Genomic DNA, 19,097 nt, shown 5'->3' with positions numbered 1-19,097 from the left:
AAAACTCAATAAAACCCCATCACATCGCCATAGATCCAACAAACCCTACACGAAATATCGACTGATTTTACTGATACCGAGGTAGTCTCGTCTATAGTAACATTAGCAACTGTATAAACAGCGATATTAGCTACTGTTTCGATATAAATTGAGCCAGTACTTATGGTAGTGGTGGTGGTGGTGTTGTTGACGATGATTGCTAATTGAGAATGGAGATGATGGCTGAAAATGTGTGGTCATACAAAATTTTTGCTTGCTTGTTGTGATTCACCTTTGAGGATGTTTCGCTTCCTACCGTAATACGTTATCGTCTTTTGATAATTGACGTTTTTTCCCATACATAAATCAGATATATTAATTCCTTCCAGCTTGTCTGGTTAACGACCACCGGAATACGTCAGGCAACCTTATGTACCAATGACCTTCGCTGTGCCATCGTTAAGTTTCAGTTCTGGATGCGGGACATAGTATCTCATCCTAGTATCGACTTTGTGAATTGGCGTGTATGGAGTAATCAAGACTCGGAGCTTTGGGGGCTCGTTGTATTTTAACATTGAGTCTCTCCAGAGTTTCGCAATATATCGCCTTGCGAAGGCGCCAGGTTTTGCCGCCTTCTTTGCCTCCTCGAGCGTCAGCGGGTTGTGAGATTTTCTTAACACCACGGATAAAAACTTGAGGTTATGGATAGGCGGTATCTGTTGGATAGTAGACTTTGGTTAGACCATGAAATTCAGTATGAGTATTGCGACTCGAGCGGCAGGCTCACTATACTTACGGTTTCCTCTGAGGTGCATATAATACCCAATTCCTCTAACTGCGGCCAATTCTCTGAGTTGAATGGATATCCACTTGCAATCGAAGAGCCTGAGAAAATCGGTAGAACAGAGCAGTTATATGTGATTGTCCTAACAACTGTGGCACCGGAACCATAGTCTTTTTATAGGGCTCCGGCGCTTGAAGATTGTGCTGATGTCAGGATGATTGAGAGTGGGTTGTGGAAACATGAACAATGTGTGGAGCGGCTCCGTTTTAAATACCAAGCTCACATCGGAAACTTCATCGTCGGGACGCGTGCGTTGAAATTTGTAAAGACTGAATTTATGGCCCCTGTTCTTGCAAGTTGGCGACAACTTGGTGACCAAGTTGACACTTGTCGAATTTCAATTTTGTTAGACTTTGGCAGTCTCGAACTAGATGAAAAAAGAGGTTAATTAACTTACCAAATCTAGCGTCGTTGACAATGGAGAGTTTCTCCAGGACAGAGAGACTGATAGCACTGCAGTTTCTCTTTCGGTTTTCACTTTCACAGCCCTTCCATGCCTCGAGTTCCGTATCAGTCGAAAAATTTCCACCGACGAGAAATTCTCGCAGGGTGGGACCACGGCGTCTTAACATTTGAAGAAAGCCAGGCACGAGATTCCCTTCAACCTCCAAACCTTCAATTTTGGGAAGCTCTGTAACCTTTTCGAGGGCATTGAACCTAGACTCATAGAATTCTGACATATTCAAGCGTTGGATTTTTCCAAGCTTCAAGAATCTTAGGCTGGGAAAGACCGTTAGGACGACACATAACGACTTTGTGGATATGAAATGTGGGATCCTGTACACAATACTTGGTTAGGTAATCCACTGGGAAAGAAAACAGGTAAATAAATATTGTTCCGGTGTAGCGGGAGGCAAAATTATTCTAACTTATTGGATAGTGGACAGATGACCACCACTTCCTGCAATTCCCCAAAGTACCAGGCACAGGATGAAGCCATCTAGCTTTGCTAAACATTGAGCATCAGGCTTCTTCGAGCCGTACGAGAAACTAAAGTGGCTAGGTGGGAACAAAACGTATAACTCCCTAACAAGGCTCAAATTTGGGATGGTGCAGTTAATATGGGTTCGATACGCTCCGATTCGAAAACTAGTGTATCTTCTACTTCATAGTCCGGATATCCGGGCGTTCCAGCAGAACCGGGAGTCGCTCTAAATACAGATCTTCGGAGAAGTTGCAAGCTGACACGGCGGTAAAGCGTTGGTGATACTAAACTCAACGCACTCGAGTGTACTCGAGCGAGTTTTTTGAGATCCGATCTAGGAGCTGCAGTTGGAGAGTTCGCAAGGCGGGAGACGCGTGTCGCGTTAGCAAGAAAATCCAGAGTTTTTTTGACACAGAGTTATCCAACGGCAGGATTATAGGAGTAGAACATAAGTATCGCACGATTGTGTCAAAAAACTCCTGCGGGACGCCGAGAAGACCCACTGTCGGCATTATGATATATGATCAAACAGAAGCTTGAATCGTGTCACACCACAGGCTAATTAATAACGCTAATTACATTACCTAAATAAGCTAAGATCACAACCATATAGTTATTGAATTCTCGAAGCTAACTGATAGAGCCTTTCATACTTCGGACCAATGCAGAGATATCATGGACCGAAAGGGGTGACCATGCACGAGATGACAGGGCGCTAAAATACAACACTGTACTATGTACAAAGGCTTGTCAAAAAAAATAACGCCCCATTTTTTAAACAAATAAAATAACTGAGGTGGAGGTATCTTGGCGCCCCGAAAGCATAGTTACTAATAACGGTGTAGTGATGGCAGTGAGCCATCACTACCACCACTACTTTAATAACTAACTACTTGTGTAGTGAATATATGGAGGCATCACTGAAAATGTTGTTTTTATATCCCGAGTATTCTCTCTGCTTTCGGGTATTACTAATAGTGCTACCGGGCCCACACACACCAAGTTGTGATTAAATAAAATTGAGCATTACTTTTTTGTATTCATTTTACGTTCCTGCTCACCCCATCAATCTTTGAGCTTACTACGGTATTCCTCTTCTTCAGCAATCAACTGGGCCTTATCTTACTTTTCTTTCAAGCTTTCAAGCTTTGTAAGTTCGTCTGTGCGTTTTACGGAATTTCCTTGATGACAGAGGCCCAAATTAATAGCTCGTACACTGGACTGCGAAATTGTGAAGTTATTGAGTTTAATATCCTTGTGGATAGCGTCAGACTTATGAATATTTTGAATAGTCCGCTTTGCCTTTGTTTAGAAATATTTATTAATATTATTCTTACTTGCCATTTTCCCATAATCTTCAAGGATAAGAAACTTAAATGATTTCTATGTCGTTCCTACTGCGTATAATTTCGGTATGTATTTCTCTGAAGGGGTTTGAGATACTTATAACTAATATTAAAAGGTCAGTGTGAGAGCTGAGGATTAAGGGTGGAAGACGCTTACGCTTCAATTTCAGCTACAGCAGCTTCCAACTTGTCAGAAGTAGTTATATCGTAAACTTTGAATACAGTTTTAATCTTGTACGAAAACTTCACTCCCCTCTGAGGCACAATATCTTTTGACATCACAGAAGCAATATTTTTTCTTTTAGGCCCGCTTAGGTGTAGATTTATGTTGCTCTAAGGGATCTTAATGTCGTCGTTCCAGGTGTCTTTGATGTCGAACTCATCTATTGTAAAAATATTAGTTCCCGGTGGCGAGTAGCAAAACGATTCCTTTTTAACGACATGGTGACAAATGTAGACTAAAGCAGCGACAGCACTTTCGGTGCCTCTATCTGAGAATCGGAACGGTGGCGATATCTGTAATTCTAAATCTCTCGTCCGATGAAGTAAATACAGAGCCTCATAATTGCATAAAGTTTTAAACATTAAATTGTTAAAAGTCATATAACTGTATACTTGACTAATGGCTTTTGCAATCTTGCTGTTCGAATCTCTGGTTGTATTGAACTGTTTTATTAGATTTGTCGGTGTCGGTAGGGCCTACGGGGCTTTCCACTCCATGATGAATTTTATTTTGACGGGTTTGCCTAATTCATCACAGGTGAAAAAGACACGGGTAGGATCGCCGATGTTACATATAAAAAGGCTCCCATCGTTGTCAAAGTCTCCATGTATGTTAAAGCAGGCATCCGAGATCTTCCTAACTGGGTCTTCATACACAAGACATCCGAGTCGAACGACATCGTTCTTATTTCCGCACCATGACCATGCATTTGCATTCATGTCGAATCGGCCTAAATACTGGTTGAACATTTTTGTCTAAAATTTCGGTTCTTGGTTAGTTTAGACATTCTGGAGGGGAGCTAGAATAATTCGACGTACTTCGAAATCCAGGTGGGGATCTAGTAACCTTTTAACATCGTCTCTGATCCCAGGCCATTCCGTAAGGTCTGCAAGATATTCCCGAGGGAGGGCTGGGCTCGTCGTTTCCGTGGTCGAAAATTGGCCCCAAAGTAAGGGGTTAAGGCTACACAAATATGGCTTCAAGCTTCGACAACCAGATCTAGATACGAGACAAGGCATCTACGACGACCAATAGAGTGGAAGTTTGAAATATTATTAAAGGATCGAAGCCCTTTTCGATAACCATTAAGCGTAGTAGTTAATGTATACACAGTGATTCCAGCCAAATCCAGCGGCTGTTGACATGAATATCCTTTTCGACGTTAACATGACTGTTCATGTAGATAACGTGGATATTTATTGAGACGTTTTGAAGCAGTATTCCGATAAAAAGAAAATGTTCCAGCCCTCTGCAATAGCACTTTTGAAATGAATAAAAGAAAGAAATGAGAGAACTTTTGGTGAAAAATTGTTCGAACGAGAACAAAAACCGCTTGTGCAGAGTGCAACACAATCGCTAGGAAAGCATTCTTATCGGGGGTTTTTCCAGCATCGATTGTTCAAGCATTATTGAGCTCTCTATCACTAATATCATTTTAGTTAGACGAAATTTGAATAATAAGAGGGATGGGCAATTACACTCACTGTTTATTCTTTGGCCATGTCATTTAACAGCCTAAGGGTCTTTCTTGACACCGAAGGTCAAACTACCGTTGTCATCATCAACAATCCAGGTTTGGTAGCCATATCGAGGTGGAGCGAGGGTGGCAGATTGAGGGATTCGGCCAATAGCAATGGCGCCCTCATCGGGGCACTGAATAATAACAGAATGCCTAGTTTGCCCATGACTCCCAGCATACCAGAAATACTCAAATTTTGATTCCAGTTCGCCGAATCTTGAAAATTCTGTGCTTAGCGCCTGGTTCGATGATTGCGACGCCAACAAAGTAATACTCTCTGTACCCGGTGGCCTCAATATTTTAGACATACAAGTTGAGGCGGGTTCGATTGTTGAGGTAGATGCTTCTGAATGGTGGCCCTGTGTGTTGAGATGAGCTTTATCAGTATCTTGAATCTCTCAGGGCACACCTAAGCGACGATATGAAAGGGACGTATTACTTACCCCCTGTGACAGCGCGGCCGCCGTCATTGCGGAGGCGAGGATTGTAATCCTCGCGGTTGACCCCGGGTTGACCACTTGCCCAGTCACCGAGCATCATAACAAATGGGAGGTCGTATTCATGACTTGGGTCAGGAATGTGGTCTGGTTCACGAACGAGCTCTCCACCAACCCTGTAAATCGATTGGTATGTGATGGACCTAAGGCTGTCGGAGTATGGGTACATTGTCAAGATGTTGACTTCGGGCTGCCTGGTTCGCTGATTGCCGCTGCCTTGAGTATTGCCGCTTTGAGTATTGGTGCCTGTTTGGTCACTACGAGGGCCCATACCCCATTCTGCGGAGACGTGAGGTCCCAAATTCCCCGGGCCATATCGACGTCGTGAATTTGCTCGTGATGGAATGCCAGAAGATCGGCCGCCACCTTGTCCAAGTCCTGGACTTCCCTGGAATTGGGTTTGAGAATTTCCACGAGGAGGATACCTAAATTGCGTCCCGAGTAAGTACTTCTGCACCAGGGATCTCGGCCTTTACCTATTGAAGCTTGTGGCTAGGATTCCACTCAACTTACATGTCGTTTGCGATGACTATATAGGTAAAGAGTTAAAAGTTATCATTTTCTACAAGACGATCAGCTTGCAAGAAATTCACTTACTGAAGTTATCTAGAGGGTTTTTGTTAACGGAGAAACGTTTCGATGATGGGTAGATGAGATGTGTTTGACGGGATGAGAGGTGAAGTTGGGAAGTGCGGTTGATGAGACGAGATGGAAAGCGAGAGGTGCAGATTGAGTATAGATGTGAAGGTGAAGAGGAGAAGACACGTCTAGACTGTCGAAGGTGGAAAAAAAAGAGTTATCAGATGAGTTACTTGCACTGCACTGATGCTACCTTTCTCGTTGCTAGACACCTCAACTATAATTATGCCGTATAAATTATAGATTATACTGCTATCGGTGACTTCATCTGTACTACGATACTATATCATCGACCTCATGATGTGGCCTAGTCTTACGAGAGCTTCATCGTTGAAGCCTTTGATATCGATCATGGTTCTAGCACCCATACAGCAATATTGCGGCCATATAGCATACAGAATGACTCACAGGTAATCCTACTGATAATACAATTCACAAACAAGCTAGCAGTGAGACTGACCGACTATCCAGTTAGTTCATAAGTTTGAACCAGCCAGACCCTGAGCAGCCTGTATCCTTTATATCACGATCACGATACTGATTGTGTGTGTGTGTGTGTTGTCTGTTTGTTGCAACAATATCAACACAAAATCAACGTAAAAATTGGTCAAACTATTACCCTATTAGGACATTTCCTCTTCTGGACACCACTACTTTCGGCAGGCGAAATGCCCCTTGTTCAGCTAGCGTGCCACGTGCAGTAGCGGGAGTAGGTTCCGGGCTACGAGTCTTCTCCACTCTCCTTCTGCATATGCACACAGCTGGGAGAATGAAAGCCACCTCAAGGATCAATTGAAGAATCCTGTAGAGATCCGTTTCGTCCATCCATCCAGGAATTGCCGTTTGTCATAAATAGCACAAAACAAACATGTCTATCGACACTGGAACCATGGTTGACTCAATATTATCATGGAAGCAAGAGGCACAGATATACCAAGGTGTGTGTATACAGAATCTGATACAAACATAGGTGGTCAGTTCCATCCGCGGCTTAAGACGGAGATAGCTGAGATTAGGCATGGCGCGGGCGTTCATAGTATCCTTGTCAGCCTCAAAGACTAGATTCTTACCAGGTTTAAATTTAGTCGTCATGCTCTATCTCACGACTGGGAACAAAATGTCTCCGGAGGTTGGAAATTTCCAAACTGTGTTCTTAAATAACAGTGCGGAGCGAGCATATACGCTGCAAGGGCCATCATCTTGATACTCGGTTAGATTGATAAACGGTTGGTGCTGAAAGTTTTGATGCAGGGTTGCGCCCATCTATGTGTGCTACCCATATGTCGATTTTAGGTGCCGACTAAAGAGCCCGGGAAGCATGCTATCCCTACCAAAATTTCCATTCATTTGCAGCCGTTTTTTTTTTTTTTTGGCTGATTGATATATTCAAAAACATGCCGTGCCTTGAAATAAAGGCCGCCCAGCCTCGGACACCCAGCCTTCTCTAACCTAATTCGAGATAAGACAGGCGATAATATTACGCCTCAACACCAGTCAAGTGGAGCCGCTATATGCAAACATTCATGTCCGTTGGTCCACAGTTAACTAAAAAATTGAAAATTCATTATGAATACGAAATGAGTATATATATATATCCCTGACCCAGCTGTTGTTCGGTGGTTTGCAAAGGGTTCTTCCATTCCTTTCAAAAGCAACAAACGAATTCTCGACGTCGAAATTCCTTGGAAAGATTCGAAATATACCTGTATACACGACTGGGTAGAAAGTTGCTATTCAAGATGCGTTTCTTCGTCGGAGCAATCGCCTTGTTGGCGGGAACTGCAGTAGCCCAAGACTGTAATTGTGATTGCGTGATCGATAGCTGTTTCGAAGGTGAGCTTCAATTGAACGTCTTGGAAATTCGAGGATTTGACGACATACTAACTCGAATGTCACTTTCAAGTTGTCGCTGGCACATCACCTTTCCCCGCACAAGCAACTATCGCAGATTGTCGGTCGTTCATGTGGACTGTTATCACAGTCGCTGCAGAGTAAGCATACCACCACAGCGTATCAGAAAACCATGTTGTAAAAGTAAATTTAACCAATGCCCTAGAACTGTCACAACCACTGCCGTGGTTACTGCAACAGCCACGAGCACTACGTCAGACGTAAGGTGGACGACTATCACAGTGGGCACTGAGTCCGCACCTCTTCAGAAGAGACAGGCAACTGGAGTTAACATCCCAGACTATGCCACCGCCGCCTGCCCACAACCCAGCGACTTCTCGTCAGCTTGCAAGTGTCTCGGTGTCACCGCGGGTGGCACAAGTTATCACCACGTCCTCAGCACAGAAACCGTCACAACCACCAGTACTGTTACTACAACCGAAGACTTCACCGTCACAACCACTGCCACTGAATCTGCGACCGCGACTGATCTATACTTCAAGATCCGTGCCGCAAATGTTGCCGAGAACGGCAGTTGGGAAGGATTTTACATGTACACCGTCCCTGAAGGCAACAGCCCAGAAATGCCCCGTCTGGCATTCGTCAACAACACCGACCAGGGTCTCATCTTCCGCGCTGGTCCTGATAACAAAGTTCTGGGAGGTGATGGAACAGTGTTTGCTGGTGACGTCTCGGATACGAGATCGGAGCAGCTGTATTTGAGAACTCCTGATAGTGCTCAGGTTGAATACACATGCACCTTCGACCCCTCTTCCAAGCACATTGCTTGCTCAGGTTCAGGTGGTGGAAACACCTTTTCGCTCTTCGCCATAAGGGACAATGCACGTGTATTGATGTACATGGATGAAGCTGGGATTGCAGCTGACAACTCGACATACGGCTCAGTGGGACCGATAGTTTTGGAGGCTGTACCAATATAATGATTCTGTTTACTGTCTTTTGCATTAAGTTTCACCTTTCTGGATATCATAGGGACATATTGGCGTTTTACCCATACACACTCTCTGTCTAATTCTAGGCATATGTATTATAATATATTAATGGAATTATGAGAAATGAATAATTAACTACAAAACACATGTTACATGTAATCTCTTCGATTAAAGGTTGATTTCGATCTTGAGATAGACTAGTGAGGTGGGTCTAGAATGGCCGGTTCACCAGCCCCTCCCTTGATTCGAATAAAACCGGGACTACGTAGGCGAACAAATGAGCCCGCCTCTCAAGGTCTCAGCGGACATTTAACAATTAGTTCCATGAATAGTGGACTAGTATGCGTACATACCAATAAGTAGTACTAACGCGACTATTATTCGATATTATGCCTCAAATACATTCCATACTCCTAGGGTCCTTCCAACAACTGTCACCAGCCGCAATTCCTACCCCAAATTTCTGAAACACATTCGCACCCGTTTGTCTGACAGACGTCTATATTTACAGCTGCCTCCAGTCCTTTCCGTTTGATTCGAAACCTGCATAAACCGGGGGCGAGCTCGCCTCGGTGCCTAAATTCGGGTAAGCAAAACCCTTTTACCCAGCTGCAGTATTGCTAGACCTGCCTTATTATTCCACGCTAATGGCGTACTTGCATATGCAACGCAGTTTGAGCTTTTGTGGCGTTCGGACATTTTCAAAAGATGGTCAGGAGGGTGCGGTGCTACATTTGTTTGTTCACTAAGGATTTCTTATCTTGAAAATGTTAGGATCCCTGGGCTCGAGTTGATATTCGGATGGGTACGGAGGTTGGGTAGACGTCTACGTATAGGCGCGAACTCTTATACGTTATCAACTAGTCTAAGGTTGTACTTTTGGCCCTGCATAATCGGAATATTTAAATATTTGGGAGACAGACTATCGGATGTATACAAGGATATATCCAGATCTTCTAAGATCTTGCTTGCCATCATTACTCATGAAATATTATGCCCTTGGAGAAGGACTAGAGTTTAAGATCAAGTTATCCCGGAAACCACATGCTAGTTAATAAATTATAAATGGATCGACACATGGACGGCGACAGATAGCTTCCTGAGTAATCATGTTATCAACTTATTAGATATCCATAGAATCAATTATTTCAGCAATGAAGAGCAGATAGGTATAGCGTGGTCCTGAGGCCAGTCACCGGCATACGAATCCCACATCTTGGTAGGCTCGATTCTAGCTCCGGCTCGTTAGGTTGATTCTCGGCACCAAATTCTGAGGCTGGCATGGAAGATTCTGATTCTGAGGTGCCGGTGCAGATTCTATAAACGGTCTAACCTAATACCTAATTTCCCTAGAATAAAACTCAGGGTATTTCTTAAGGAATTCCAAACCCATACGGTCGCCGGCATCCCCGCGCAAAAACTGTGGTGTCGCGAAGCCAGGCACCGGACCAAGCATTGAGGAAGCCGGTATACCACTCACATGAATTTGCACGGCTATGTCCACCATGCAATCTAGCATGCCTGGTAATGCAGCGTGTGTCTCCCCCATCAGTTCCGTATATAAATGAATTATAATATCACCGAAGTACTTTTTGTCACTAGTTTTGCTCCAAACCTCCCATTTAGGGTTAGGTAATTCACCGTGCGTTTTGCGATAGAAGGTTATGCGGGGCAGTAGCAGCTTTCTTAAAGCAATCAGTAGCCCGTTTAGTTTGACAACGGAGAAATACGGTATCTCCCAGAAAATAGGAATTTAGAATCGGTAACAAAAAGATCCTGATCACGACGACTTCCTAGCTGTAGGTCGAATAGGTTGTAGAGAACGACTTTTTCATCTCTAGTAGTTATATTCCGGTAACCACTAGCTTGAGATATTGTTACACGGTCCGAGTCGAGATTCCCTTTGGGTCTAGTATTCCTGGAAATGATATGTGGCCAAGGTTCGCACCCCCTACAACCATAGTTCTTATAGCCCCGCCGACCATATTCTCGAAAATCGCCCGAGCTGGTGTGTCCACCACGGCCATTGCAGCTACCACAGCTGGACTACCCGGTTTGAAGACCTCTCGAACCCTCTCCAGAAGTTGAGAATTGCCGATGAACCGATTCCGAAGCCGAACCGTGAAAATAGAATACATCAAATCAAGTACCTCGTAAAGCCCCGGGGGTTCTTTAATGTTCATTGCAGAAAGTGTTTACTTAATCGTGTAGAACATCCGGTAGATATTAGACTGCATTTGTGTAACTCTTTTACCCAAAACGAGAAGGGTGTAGAGTGGATTTTTTTATGTTTTATCGGGATCATCAAAACATAGGTCCTTTTCGCAATCCCACCATTACGCTTTGTTGTGATGACAAGTTCTCTTTCGTTAACCCATTCAACATCATTTAGATTCACGTCATATAAACCAGCTTCAGCTTGTTTCTTGTGGAGGGCTACGAGGGCTAATCCGGCCTTATCTTTGATTCAATCGTGATTGCTAGAGAGTATATGGGGCCCATAGCCCACAGGTAACGTCTGACGTCTGGCACCCGGGCTAGGGAATTTATTGCCATCCCCTTGACCGTTGACGACAGCAAATGGTGCGAATAAGAGTCATGCGCGGATAAGAATTTGGAACCCACCAATTGATCTGGAGGCTCTGGAGGGTATGAAAAATATCATATTTGTCATCGGGATTCGTGGATTCTAGGCCAGGCGGATACCTAGCTGTCCAATTTGCATGGGTTTTTGTATAGATCTATGGGTTCGTGGAGACACCTGCATGGGCAACAAATACCGTGTTAGCTACTTGTACGCGTGGGATGGTTAGCATGTTATGAGAAATGAATCCGTCCTATAATTCGAGCACAAACCACTCCATACAAAGTGAGGATGTAAAATACCACAGCTAGGAAACTATTAGCCTCGATTCCAGACGGACAAGGAGGACTATGCGAACGAACATACTAGGCAGTGTTCAAATATGATTTTGATATTCCTAAAGAAAATATCCATACCGTTTTTGGCAATTCAGAGTCTATGGTGCCACTCGCTCGGGTACCCACGTAACCAGGTCATGAATTTGACATAGACGGCTAGATGTCTGGATACTTAGCCCAAAATTCGCTAAACAATCTTTAATGCCAAATCCCCAAAAATCGAAATGAAATACAAGATAGTGCTGCTTTTGTAAAATAATATGCAAAATATGGACGAAAAACCTTCGACTTACGGACGCCGGCCGCCAGCTGTGAGAAGATAGGTATCGAAAAATGCAACAATATCAATGACATTATGTGTTGGCCCGATATCCTCGTTGAGACCCGTATGTGTAGATCTGGGTGAAGTGTGAACATATAACTCTAACTGAGAGTGATTCCAAAATTTTAGGCTGCTTTCGACGAGACTTCGAGAGTACTAGTACTCGTATACATGTAAGTAAGTGTAAGCGCGCGGGTACTTAGCGATTATCAAACTTCCAGCTGTCCGCATATCAAAGATATTCTACATTCAGGAAGTGGAAAGCTGAATAAACAGATTAAATAGTTGTCTCGAAATCTACGCATGCTTGCGGTATGGTACCTAGGTATTTAATATTTTTGAAATTGCGATCACCCTGCACGCTAATCCTGGACAACCGAAACAATCGTGATATATCGTATAAAAGATAGGGGCTTGGCTATGGAATATTCGAATTAGAAGTAAATCACAATCACGCGTCACGATAAAGTGTCATGAATTACTCAAGAATGCTACTTTTACATCCAGCTTAACAACGTTATCTCCTTCCCTTCGAGGCTACTCCTTCCCTCTATATATAGCTTTCATTTCATTATACTCATTTACAAGACGACATAGCAAAACGGAAATTCAACCATGGCTGGCACGTTACGCAGGAAGGAAATAAAACATAATCTTAGACGGTCTTGATTGAGCTAAGAGGAGCAAGAGGCCCAGCAACAGCAAGCTCCTGGATCTTCCTATAATCCAGCCTAAGCCGCAATGAGAGCGGATACTACGATACAACAAGGTTCACAAGACTCTTCCCTAGACTCGATATCCGACAGCTCACAGTTGTTCCCCCGGGATCAGTCTCCGAGTTCAACCGGATCAACATGGCCGAATATCGAGTTCCTCAAGAGAGTTGCGGAAAGAGATCTTGCGGAATATCTGCTGCTCCGCCAAATCAATGCTAACGATTATATATACTTCGTTGAGTATTGTATTGAAGAGGCAATCTGGTGGCTCGAATCACGCCTGGTCTTCGAGAAATATATAACTGTTCCCGCAGATGCATTCAAGAAGTTGTTCGATGATCCAGATGAAGCCCTTCCAGGCTATGGCTTCTTGACAGAGGAGAGAAATAACAATATTGTCAGCAGGGGATTCTTCGATATCCTGAGAAACTATGAAAAACATGCTTCCGGTACGGTACCACCACTTCTCGGATTCCTCTGCTCCCAGGCTATTGATACCAATGTGCAATATTCCTCTATTCCGACGTCCCAAACAAGAGCGAAAAAGTTAAAGAAGTTTCTTCATTTCAGCTAGGGAAAAAGTCTGGAGAAACAAAAACTCAATGTTAAGCCTGAGTGCGATCGTATCAGACATCTCTGATGGGGCCTGGGTATCGCCCGAACAGGTGGACAGACGTATGGACAGGCAGACAGAGACTTGGGCGTTCAATGGTTAGAGTGAATATTCGATCTAAAAACCAAAACTTCTAACAACTAGACACGCGTGCTGCTATTAAATGTTTACAATAGTTAGATAGTACAAAGTTTAGAAGGGAGTCATTATTTTGTATTTACTAGCGTATAATACATATCGTTTACAATTATTAGATATTAGATTTAATGTAGCGTATAGTAAATAATATTATAATATTATGACGGAACCGTACGTTCTCAAAGTCGTCTGCGAAAGAATAGAGAGGGGTTAATGGGCAGGATAGCTTATAAGGTAGGCTATAAGATAATTTACAAGGTAGTGCGGAAGGTAGTTATATAGAAAAAGAATAAGTAATTTGATGTTTAGAGGGGGTTTACAGCGCGGCGCTTGAGACTTTTTTTTTGAAGTCGATTTTTTCGCGTTGCGGTAAATTTTTTTGGCGTAAAGGTGTGTTCATATCGTTCGTCGCATCCTAAGATGCATTCAAAAATGGCAGTGCATGTGGTCTTTCCAGCCTATCGGGATATCGTTCTTAAACGACAGTAATATAAAAACAGGAGATGGCACCAGAATTGGGTGACCCGTTTTGTGGTCGCTCCATCGGCAACCGGCAACACCGTCGAATGTTGAATTAATTCGTATATTAAATGTTTATATTTTGATGCATGCATGGGAGATATTCAGCTTGAGATGTATACTCAAGAGCGATACCCTATATCTTGTCTTCTACCGGTACTTCAATTCTCGGTGGAAGTTCGAAGAATGTATTCCAACGGACTGTTTCTGTCTGAAGCTTCACGACCACACGTTTGTGGTGCAAGCTAATGGTCCTTCTTGGTTTGGTGGGGTGCTCACCCTTGTTATGGCGCGAAATCTGGACCCTATTTCGGATTTCAAGATTGGTTGGCAGAACAGGATGAATTTGGGCCTTTTTCTGTTGAGAAATACCGTTTTATCGCTGGACTCTTAATGTAAGTAGCTTGGCATGATCAATATCAAGTTGGCATCGAAAGAATGCTTTGGTATGCTGATCGAAGTGGCATTCTGGCGACCGTTTCCGTACAGTACTTGGAGCAGATAGGGAACCTGGCCATCTTGAAGCCATCCCTGGAAAAAGATCAGCAGAACTTGAGGGGTTCATAGTGATCCCATGCCGTCTCTGCATATGGGAATGCCGACGAGAGATATCACAAACCACGGTGTGATTGAGCGAGGGTGGGACCTAGCAATTAGAAATACTTGTGAAAACCGAGGAATGAGGCGCTGAAGGCGTCACGCCCCTCTCCGCCTCAACAAGGACCGTCTACAATCTTTCTCTCCTCGTTACGGAACGGTTCAGTACCGAAGGAGCGAAAATTATGGGTGGCGTTAACGAAACCTTACTATATCGGGCCCGCATTTATTAGGCTTCTTTCGTTTAAACCGAGCCTTCCGATTCCACGACAAACCATCGAAAAACTTAAACCTTCAATTCCCAGAAAATGCAAGATCGAGTGACAGCAATAAGGCTGTAGATTTTTATGCTGAAAATCTGGGTTTTCTTGATTGCCGATAACTCGTTTGGAAGGGTTTATACCTAAAGTGTACCGTCAATGGCGTTGTGGTTTTTTTCTCGATTTCTTATCCACATTGAGTGGGGTGCATCGAAGTTTTCAAGATTTGTTGGTAAAGCTTGAAAGCGAATGACGCTAAGATTGGGCCTTGCAATCGCACGGCGGCCTGCATATTGTATCTTGTGACGAAACCGCCAATTTAGTCACCGTATTCCATACCAGAAGTTCCTTGAAATCTACACTCCAGCGACCGATGCAAAGATGGGAAACCCTCCAGATCTAAGACCTTGAACTGTCAAGATGACCGAAGAAAAGGCCCAGAGTTGGGCGGGTTCAAGAGCAAACAGAAATGCAGTCCAGAAGATGAAGCTAGGTTAATATCTGGGAAACAAGGCCAACACCCACCACATTTTGGAGGGTATCCACAGCTTAAAGACCCTTTATATATCCGCTAGAACTAGCTATATTTTCTTGATTGAGTAACCGCCGCTATTCATTTTTGCCTTCATCTTACCTCTGACAGTTCGTTTTACATGAAAAAATAACGCAAGGAATTAGATATGAGTTTTCACCCTTTACCTTGCTAGGGAAAAAAGTTAAGTTTCGAACATTGCAGCATACTGCGGCGCTCTTTTAAAACCATAGATTCAGTCCAGCTTACGTTATTTTTATCAAATCGTAACCTTCCCGTTCTCCTTCCCGCGATCACCAGCTCGCCGACTACACGAGAAGTCTGACTTATAAGATTGGCTTTCTTCGAAACCCGGGAATTGCGATATCGAATCGAGTTTTTTGATTGGGCTAAGGAAAGCTTGTTTCTACAACTAAAATTCCCCCCCGGTACCGAAAAAAACGTTCACAATGCCTCGTGGCGCGGCGGCTCCCAGGCAGGAGCAGGTCTTCTTCTCTTCAAGGTCCGGGCATATGAAGATGAAGAAGGCAAAGGCACCGGCCGTTGAAGCATCGTCTGGGGAATCTGCAGATGACAAAGCATCGGAGACATCATCAAAACGTCGGGTTTCCACAGTCGCTTCGCTGCGGGCTGTCAAGGCTATTGCCTTACCGAACTCTAAGGCACACCTACCAAGCGCGCAGCGAGACCATTCAGAGCCAAAGAGTAGTAATAAGCTGTGGAGCGGTTTGAGCGCTAGACTGGGAAACGAGGATTTAAAAATTATAACTAATCCATATGCTAGCAAGATGGGCTCGAATATGGAAGCTTCTGCGATTTCAAGTACTATCAGCCCGAGTTCAAGCACTCGACCGAGCACTACTCATAGTCATAATACAACCTCCTATTCTGATCCTGGACAACATTCCCATCGACCGAGTTACCACTCCGATCATAGGCCAGAAACCCACAGAAATGTAGAGTCGCGATTGTCGCATATATCATCAAGATCGAACACGTCAGCTGAGTCAGGATATTGGAGCCAATCTGGTACATCAGAAAGCAGAGAGAGTAGATTCTGGGATGATGCGAGGATAACAAATACTGTCACCAAGGAGTTTATCGAAGACTATTTACGGAAAGTCCCTGCGACTGAACCCTTAATATCTCGACTCAGCCAGCCGGTCGGATTCGGAGACGGTTTGACTGAAACGACATATGCAGAATGGATTATATCGAGAGCGCAGAAGTTGTTTTTAATATTGGTAGACCTGGGGATCCCTGAACAGGTACGTCGGCGTTGGAATAAGGCTCAACAGCCCTACCGGGAACGGAACAACCGAACACCCCCTGCTAACTGTCACGTAACAACTACCCAGATATTCTGGATTACCGATGACAGCTGGGGCGATGACGACTTACCAATATCTTTGGAGTCTATACCCCGTTTAAAACTCAGTCCAGTCGCGGACCCAGCTATTGACCGAAAATTCCATAAAGCCCAGTATAATTACCTTTTACGATTCCTTTATAACGGCGCGCATATCGACTTCGAGGAATTCGAAACCGTACCGCTCGATATCGTTAAAAATTGCTCTGGACTGTTCTCGCAACCGGTGGATCATGTTCGATGTCCTCGAAACCCAGATCATTTGCTCACCAGGAAGCGTTTCCCTCTCGTTGATCGAGATGGAAATTCTTTGCTGCCTGAGTTTATGGAAGAGGTCGAGTCATTCCGGATAGTTTCGCACCGCCATATTGTGGAACTATGGGCGTCTTATACTTACAAAGGCCATGGATACCTTCTCCTATCGCCGGCAACCGATTTTACACTACGATCATTCTTACATCATCCTCCATCAGAATTCTCGAAGATGGCAGAGGATAGTAGGAGGTTCAAGCTTCTAGACTGGATGCGCTGTCTGAGTGATGGATTAGCGTATCTTTACGACCAGGAAATTCCACACGGCGATATCAGACCAAGGGCTATAGTTATCGATGGCAAGACCGGGGAAATATATTTCTCAGACGTTGGCAGCCAACGACGTCTGGCCTCCGCAAAGATAGCGAATACGAACGATAACGAAAGATACGAATACTCCGCGCCGGAGCTCTTCCTAAGAGTGGCACAATTCAACATCTCCCAGTCCCCAACAGGGTTACACTTTGACGGCGGGAGAACAGGTCGGAGAATGGCAAATCCGGTTCAGCGCGAACCCTTAGAAGGCAAAAAAGTTTCCGTAACCGTTCCGCCAACGGGCGCCGATGGTATAGAAACACCTCGCCGCTTCTCTCTCCAAAGTGATGTCGCTCCTTCATTCACCTCTTCAAATCAAGCTTGCCGCGGAACCCCGATGTCTGGCGCTTGTTCACCACTTTCATCCGATGCTCCGTCTTACGCTGAAAGCCACTACACTTTCACTACCAGTCAAAAAGGTGTTTCTACGGGTGCTGTCCAAGTAGCAGAGTGGATATGCCGCCCTGCCGCCAAATCCGACGTCTTTTCCCTCGGGTGCATCATGCTCGACATGTTAACATTTCACTCTCAAAAGAAGAAACTATCCAACTTCCCATCAGCTCGCGCACGTCACAACCGTGCTGCAGGTTCACGCGGCGGAGGCCAGCCAGATTCTTCATTCCACGCCAATATCCCAGAAACAAACGAGTGGATTAAAGATTTACACAAGGAAGCTACGAAACGTGATGACGAAGTAGTCGCTGCTGTACTCGTTTTAGTTTCACAGATGCTATCAAAAGACCCCGAGGAGAGACCTACCCCACGGGAAGTAGGCGATACACTATTCAGAATCATGACTTTCGTCAAGGAACCTCATTGCGAGCAATTTGTTGAATGGACTTCAAACAATCACGATAACTTTGGAAACTGGAGCGGTTGGGATGATGCACACGACTATACTTCACCAATATCCCCAGAGGGAGGCGACTATGCAACGATATCTTCAAAAAGCGGCAAGGAGTACGCGGAACCCCACGATCTACATGGTATTCACCAACAGATCAGTAGGCTTCGTTTGGGACCTTTGGAGGTAGTGGAGTTAGCTTGATGGGGAAATCGAGGATGCAACACTCAAGAAACGGGAGCTTGTCAGAGCATCCGAGACCAAACTCACAAACTCCTGAAAGCGGATGGGTTAGTAGCAGCGGAAGCAGCCTAGAAGGGCAAAGTATGAGAGGCTCAAGCACGGAATACTTGTAACAATGCATAAATATGGGGCCTATGATTCTTTAAGAGAAGGGAGGAGTTTGTATGGCGTATGTGATTTGTTTCGGTTTACAATTTCGTTTACTCCAAATATATACCGGATGGAACCTCACCTGTACATACATACGCCGATCTTTGTGATCTGAAATTTACTTTGTTTCAACGGTAGTACGGTGCTCTCAAATCTGAAATCTGTTCTCGTTGTTATATGTGTCCTGCTAGTCTCGTACCTAGGTGTATTGCCTCATACGAAAGTGACAGAGATAGGGCATACGATTTGATAGGTCAGGTGCCGTAATTTAAACTGCATGCAGCAGCACTGCATCTCCATAGATAGCTCGATGGCTGCCCCAATAGGATCTTACGCACGGTGCAAGTACCACCAATACCATAAAGAGCCGCAGCAGAAATGCCTCGGTCTAGAATTCTCGGCCGGCCGAAAAAGCAATATCAAACGTCAA

The 19,097-nt window shown here is 44.3% G+C and overlaps 5 protein-coding genes across 5 annotated transcripts; 3 read left to right on the top strand and 2 right to left on the bottom strand.

Annotated features, from left to right (window-relative positions):
* Positions 1–407: 407 nt before the first annotated feature.
* Positions 408–1,503, bottom strand: DFL_001328 (uncharacterized protein; the record flags this gene model as incomplete). The annotated part of the gene is made up of 4 exons (XM_067629930.1): positions 408–695; positions 776–905; positions 1,047–1,149; positions 1,221–1,503. The coding sequence occupies 4 exons, from the start codon at positions 1,501–1,503 to the stop codon at positions 408–410; spliced, it is 804 nt and encodes a 267-aa protein (XP_067495902.1).
* Positions 1,504–4,832: 3,329 nt separating this feature from the next.
* On the bottom strand, positions 4,833–6,325 carry DFL_001327 (uncharacterized protein; the record flags this gene model as incomplete). The annotated part of the gene is made up of 6 exons (XM_067629929.1): positions 4,833–5,052; positions 5,147–5,195; positions 5,280–5,758; positions 5,847–5,862; positions 5,931–6,105; positions 6,290–6,325. 6 exons carry the CDS (start codon positions 6,323–6,325, stop codon positions 4,833–4,835), a joined length of 975 nt encoding a protein of 324 aa, XP_067495901.1.
* Positions 6,326–7,711: 1,386 nt separating this feature from the next.
* DFL_001326 (uncharacterized protein) lies at positions 7,712–8,803 on the top strand (the record flags this gene model as incomplete). Its single annotated transcript, XM_067629928.1, has 3 exons — positions 7,712–7,805; positions 7,876–7,963; positions 8,029–8,803. The coding sequence occupies 3 exons, from the start codon at positions 7,712–7,714 to the stop codon at positions 8,801–8,803; spliced, it is 957 nt and encodes a 318-aa protein (XP_067495900.1).
* Positions 8,804–12,800: 3,997 nt separating this feature from the next.
* Positions 12,801–13,349, top strand: DFL_001325 (uncharacterized protein; the record flags this gene model as incomplete). The annotated part of the gene is made up of 1 exon (XM_067629927.1): positions 12,801–13,349. One exon carries the CDS (start codon positions 12,801–12,803, stop codon positions 13,347–13,349), a length of 549 nt encoding a protein of 182 aa, XP_067495899.1.
* Positions 13,350–15,883: 2,534 nt separating this feature from the next.
* Positions 15,884–18,478, top strand: DFL_001324 (uncharacterized protein; the record flags this gene model as incomplete). The annotated part of the gene is made up of 2 exons (XM_067629926.1): positions 15,884–16,702; positions 16,793–18,478. 2 exons carry the CDS (start codon positions 15,884–15,886, stop codon positions 18,476–18,478), a joined length of 2,505 nt encoding a protein of 834 aa, XP_067495898.1.
* Between the last annotated feature and the right edge of the window lie 619 nt (positions 18,479–19,097).

This window comes from Arthrobotrys flagrans, assembly GCF_004000055.1.
Source record: "Arthrobotrys flagrans strain CBS H-5679 chromosome Unknown unitig_15, whole genome shotgun sequence".
NCBI lineage: Eukaryota > Fungi > Ascomycota > Orbiliomycetes > Orbiliales > Orbiliaceae > Arthrobotrys > Arthrobotrys flagrans.
Note: the sequence above shows the minus strand (reverse complement) of the source record. Positions and strands in the feature narration are given on the sequence as shown.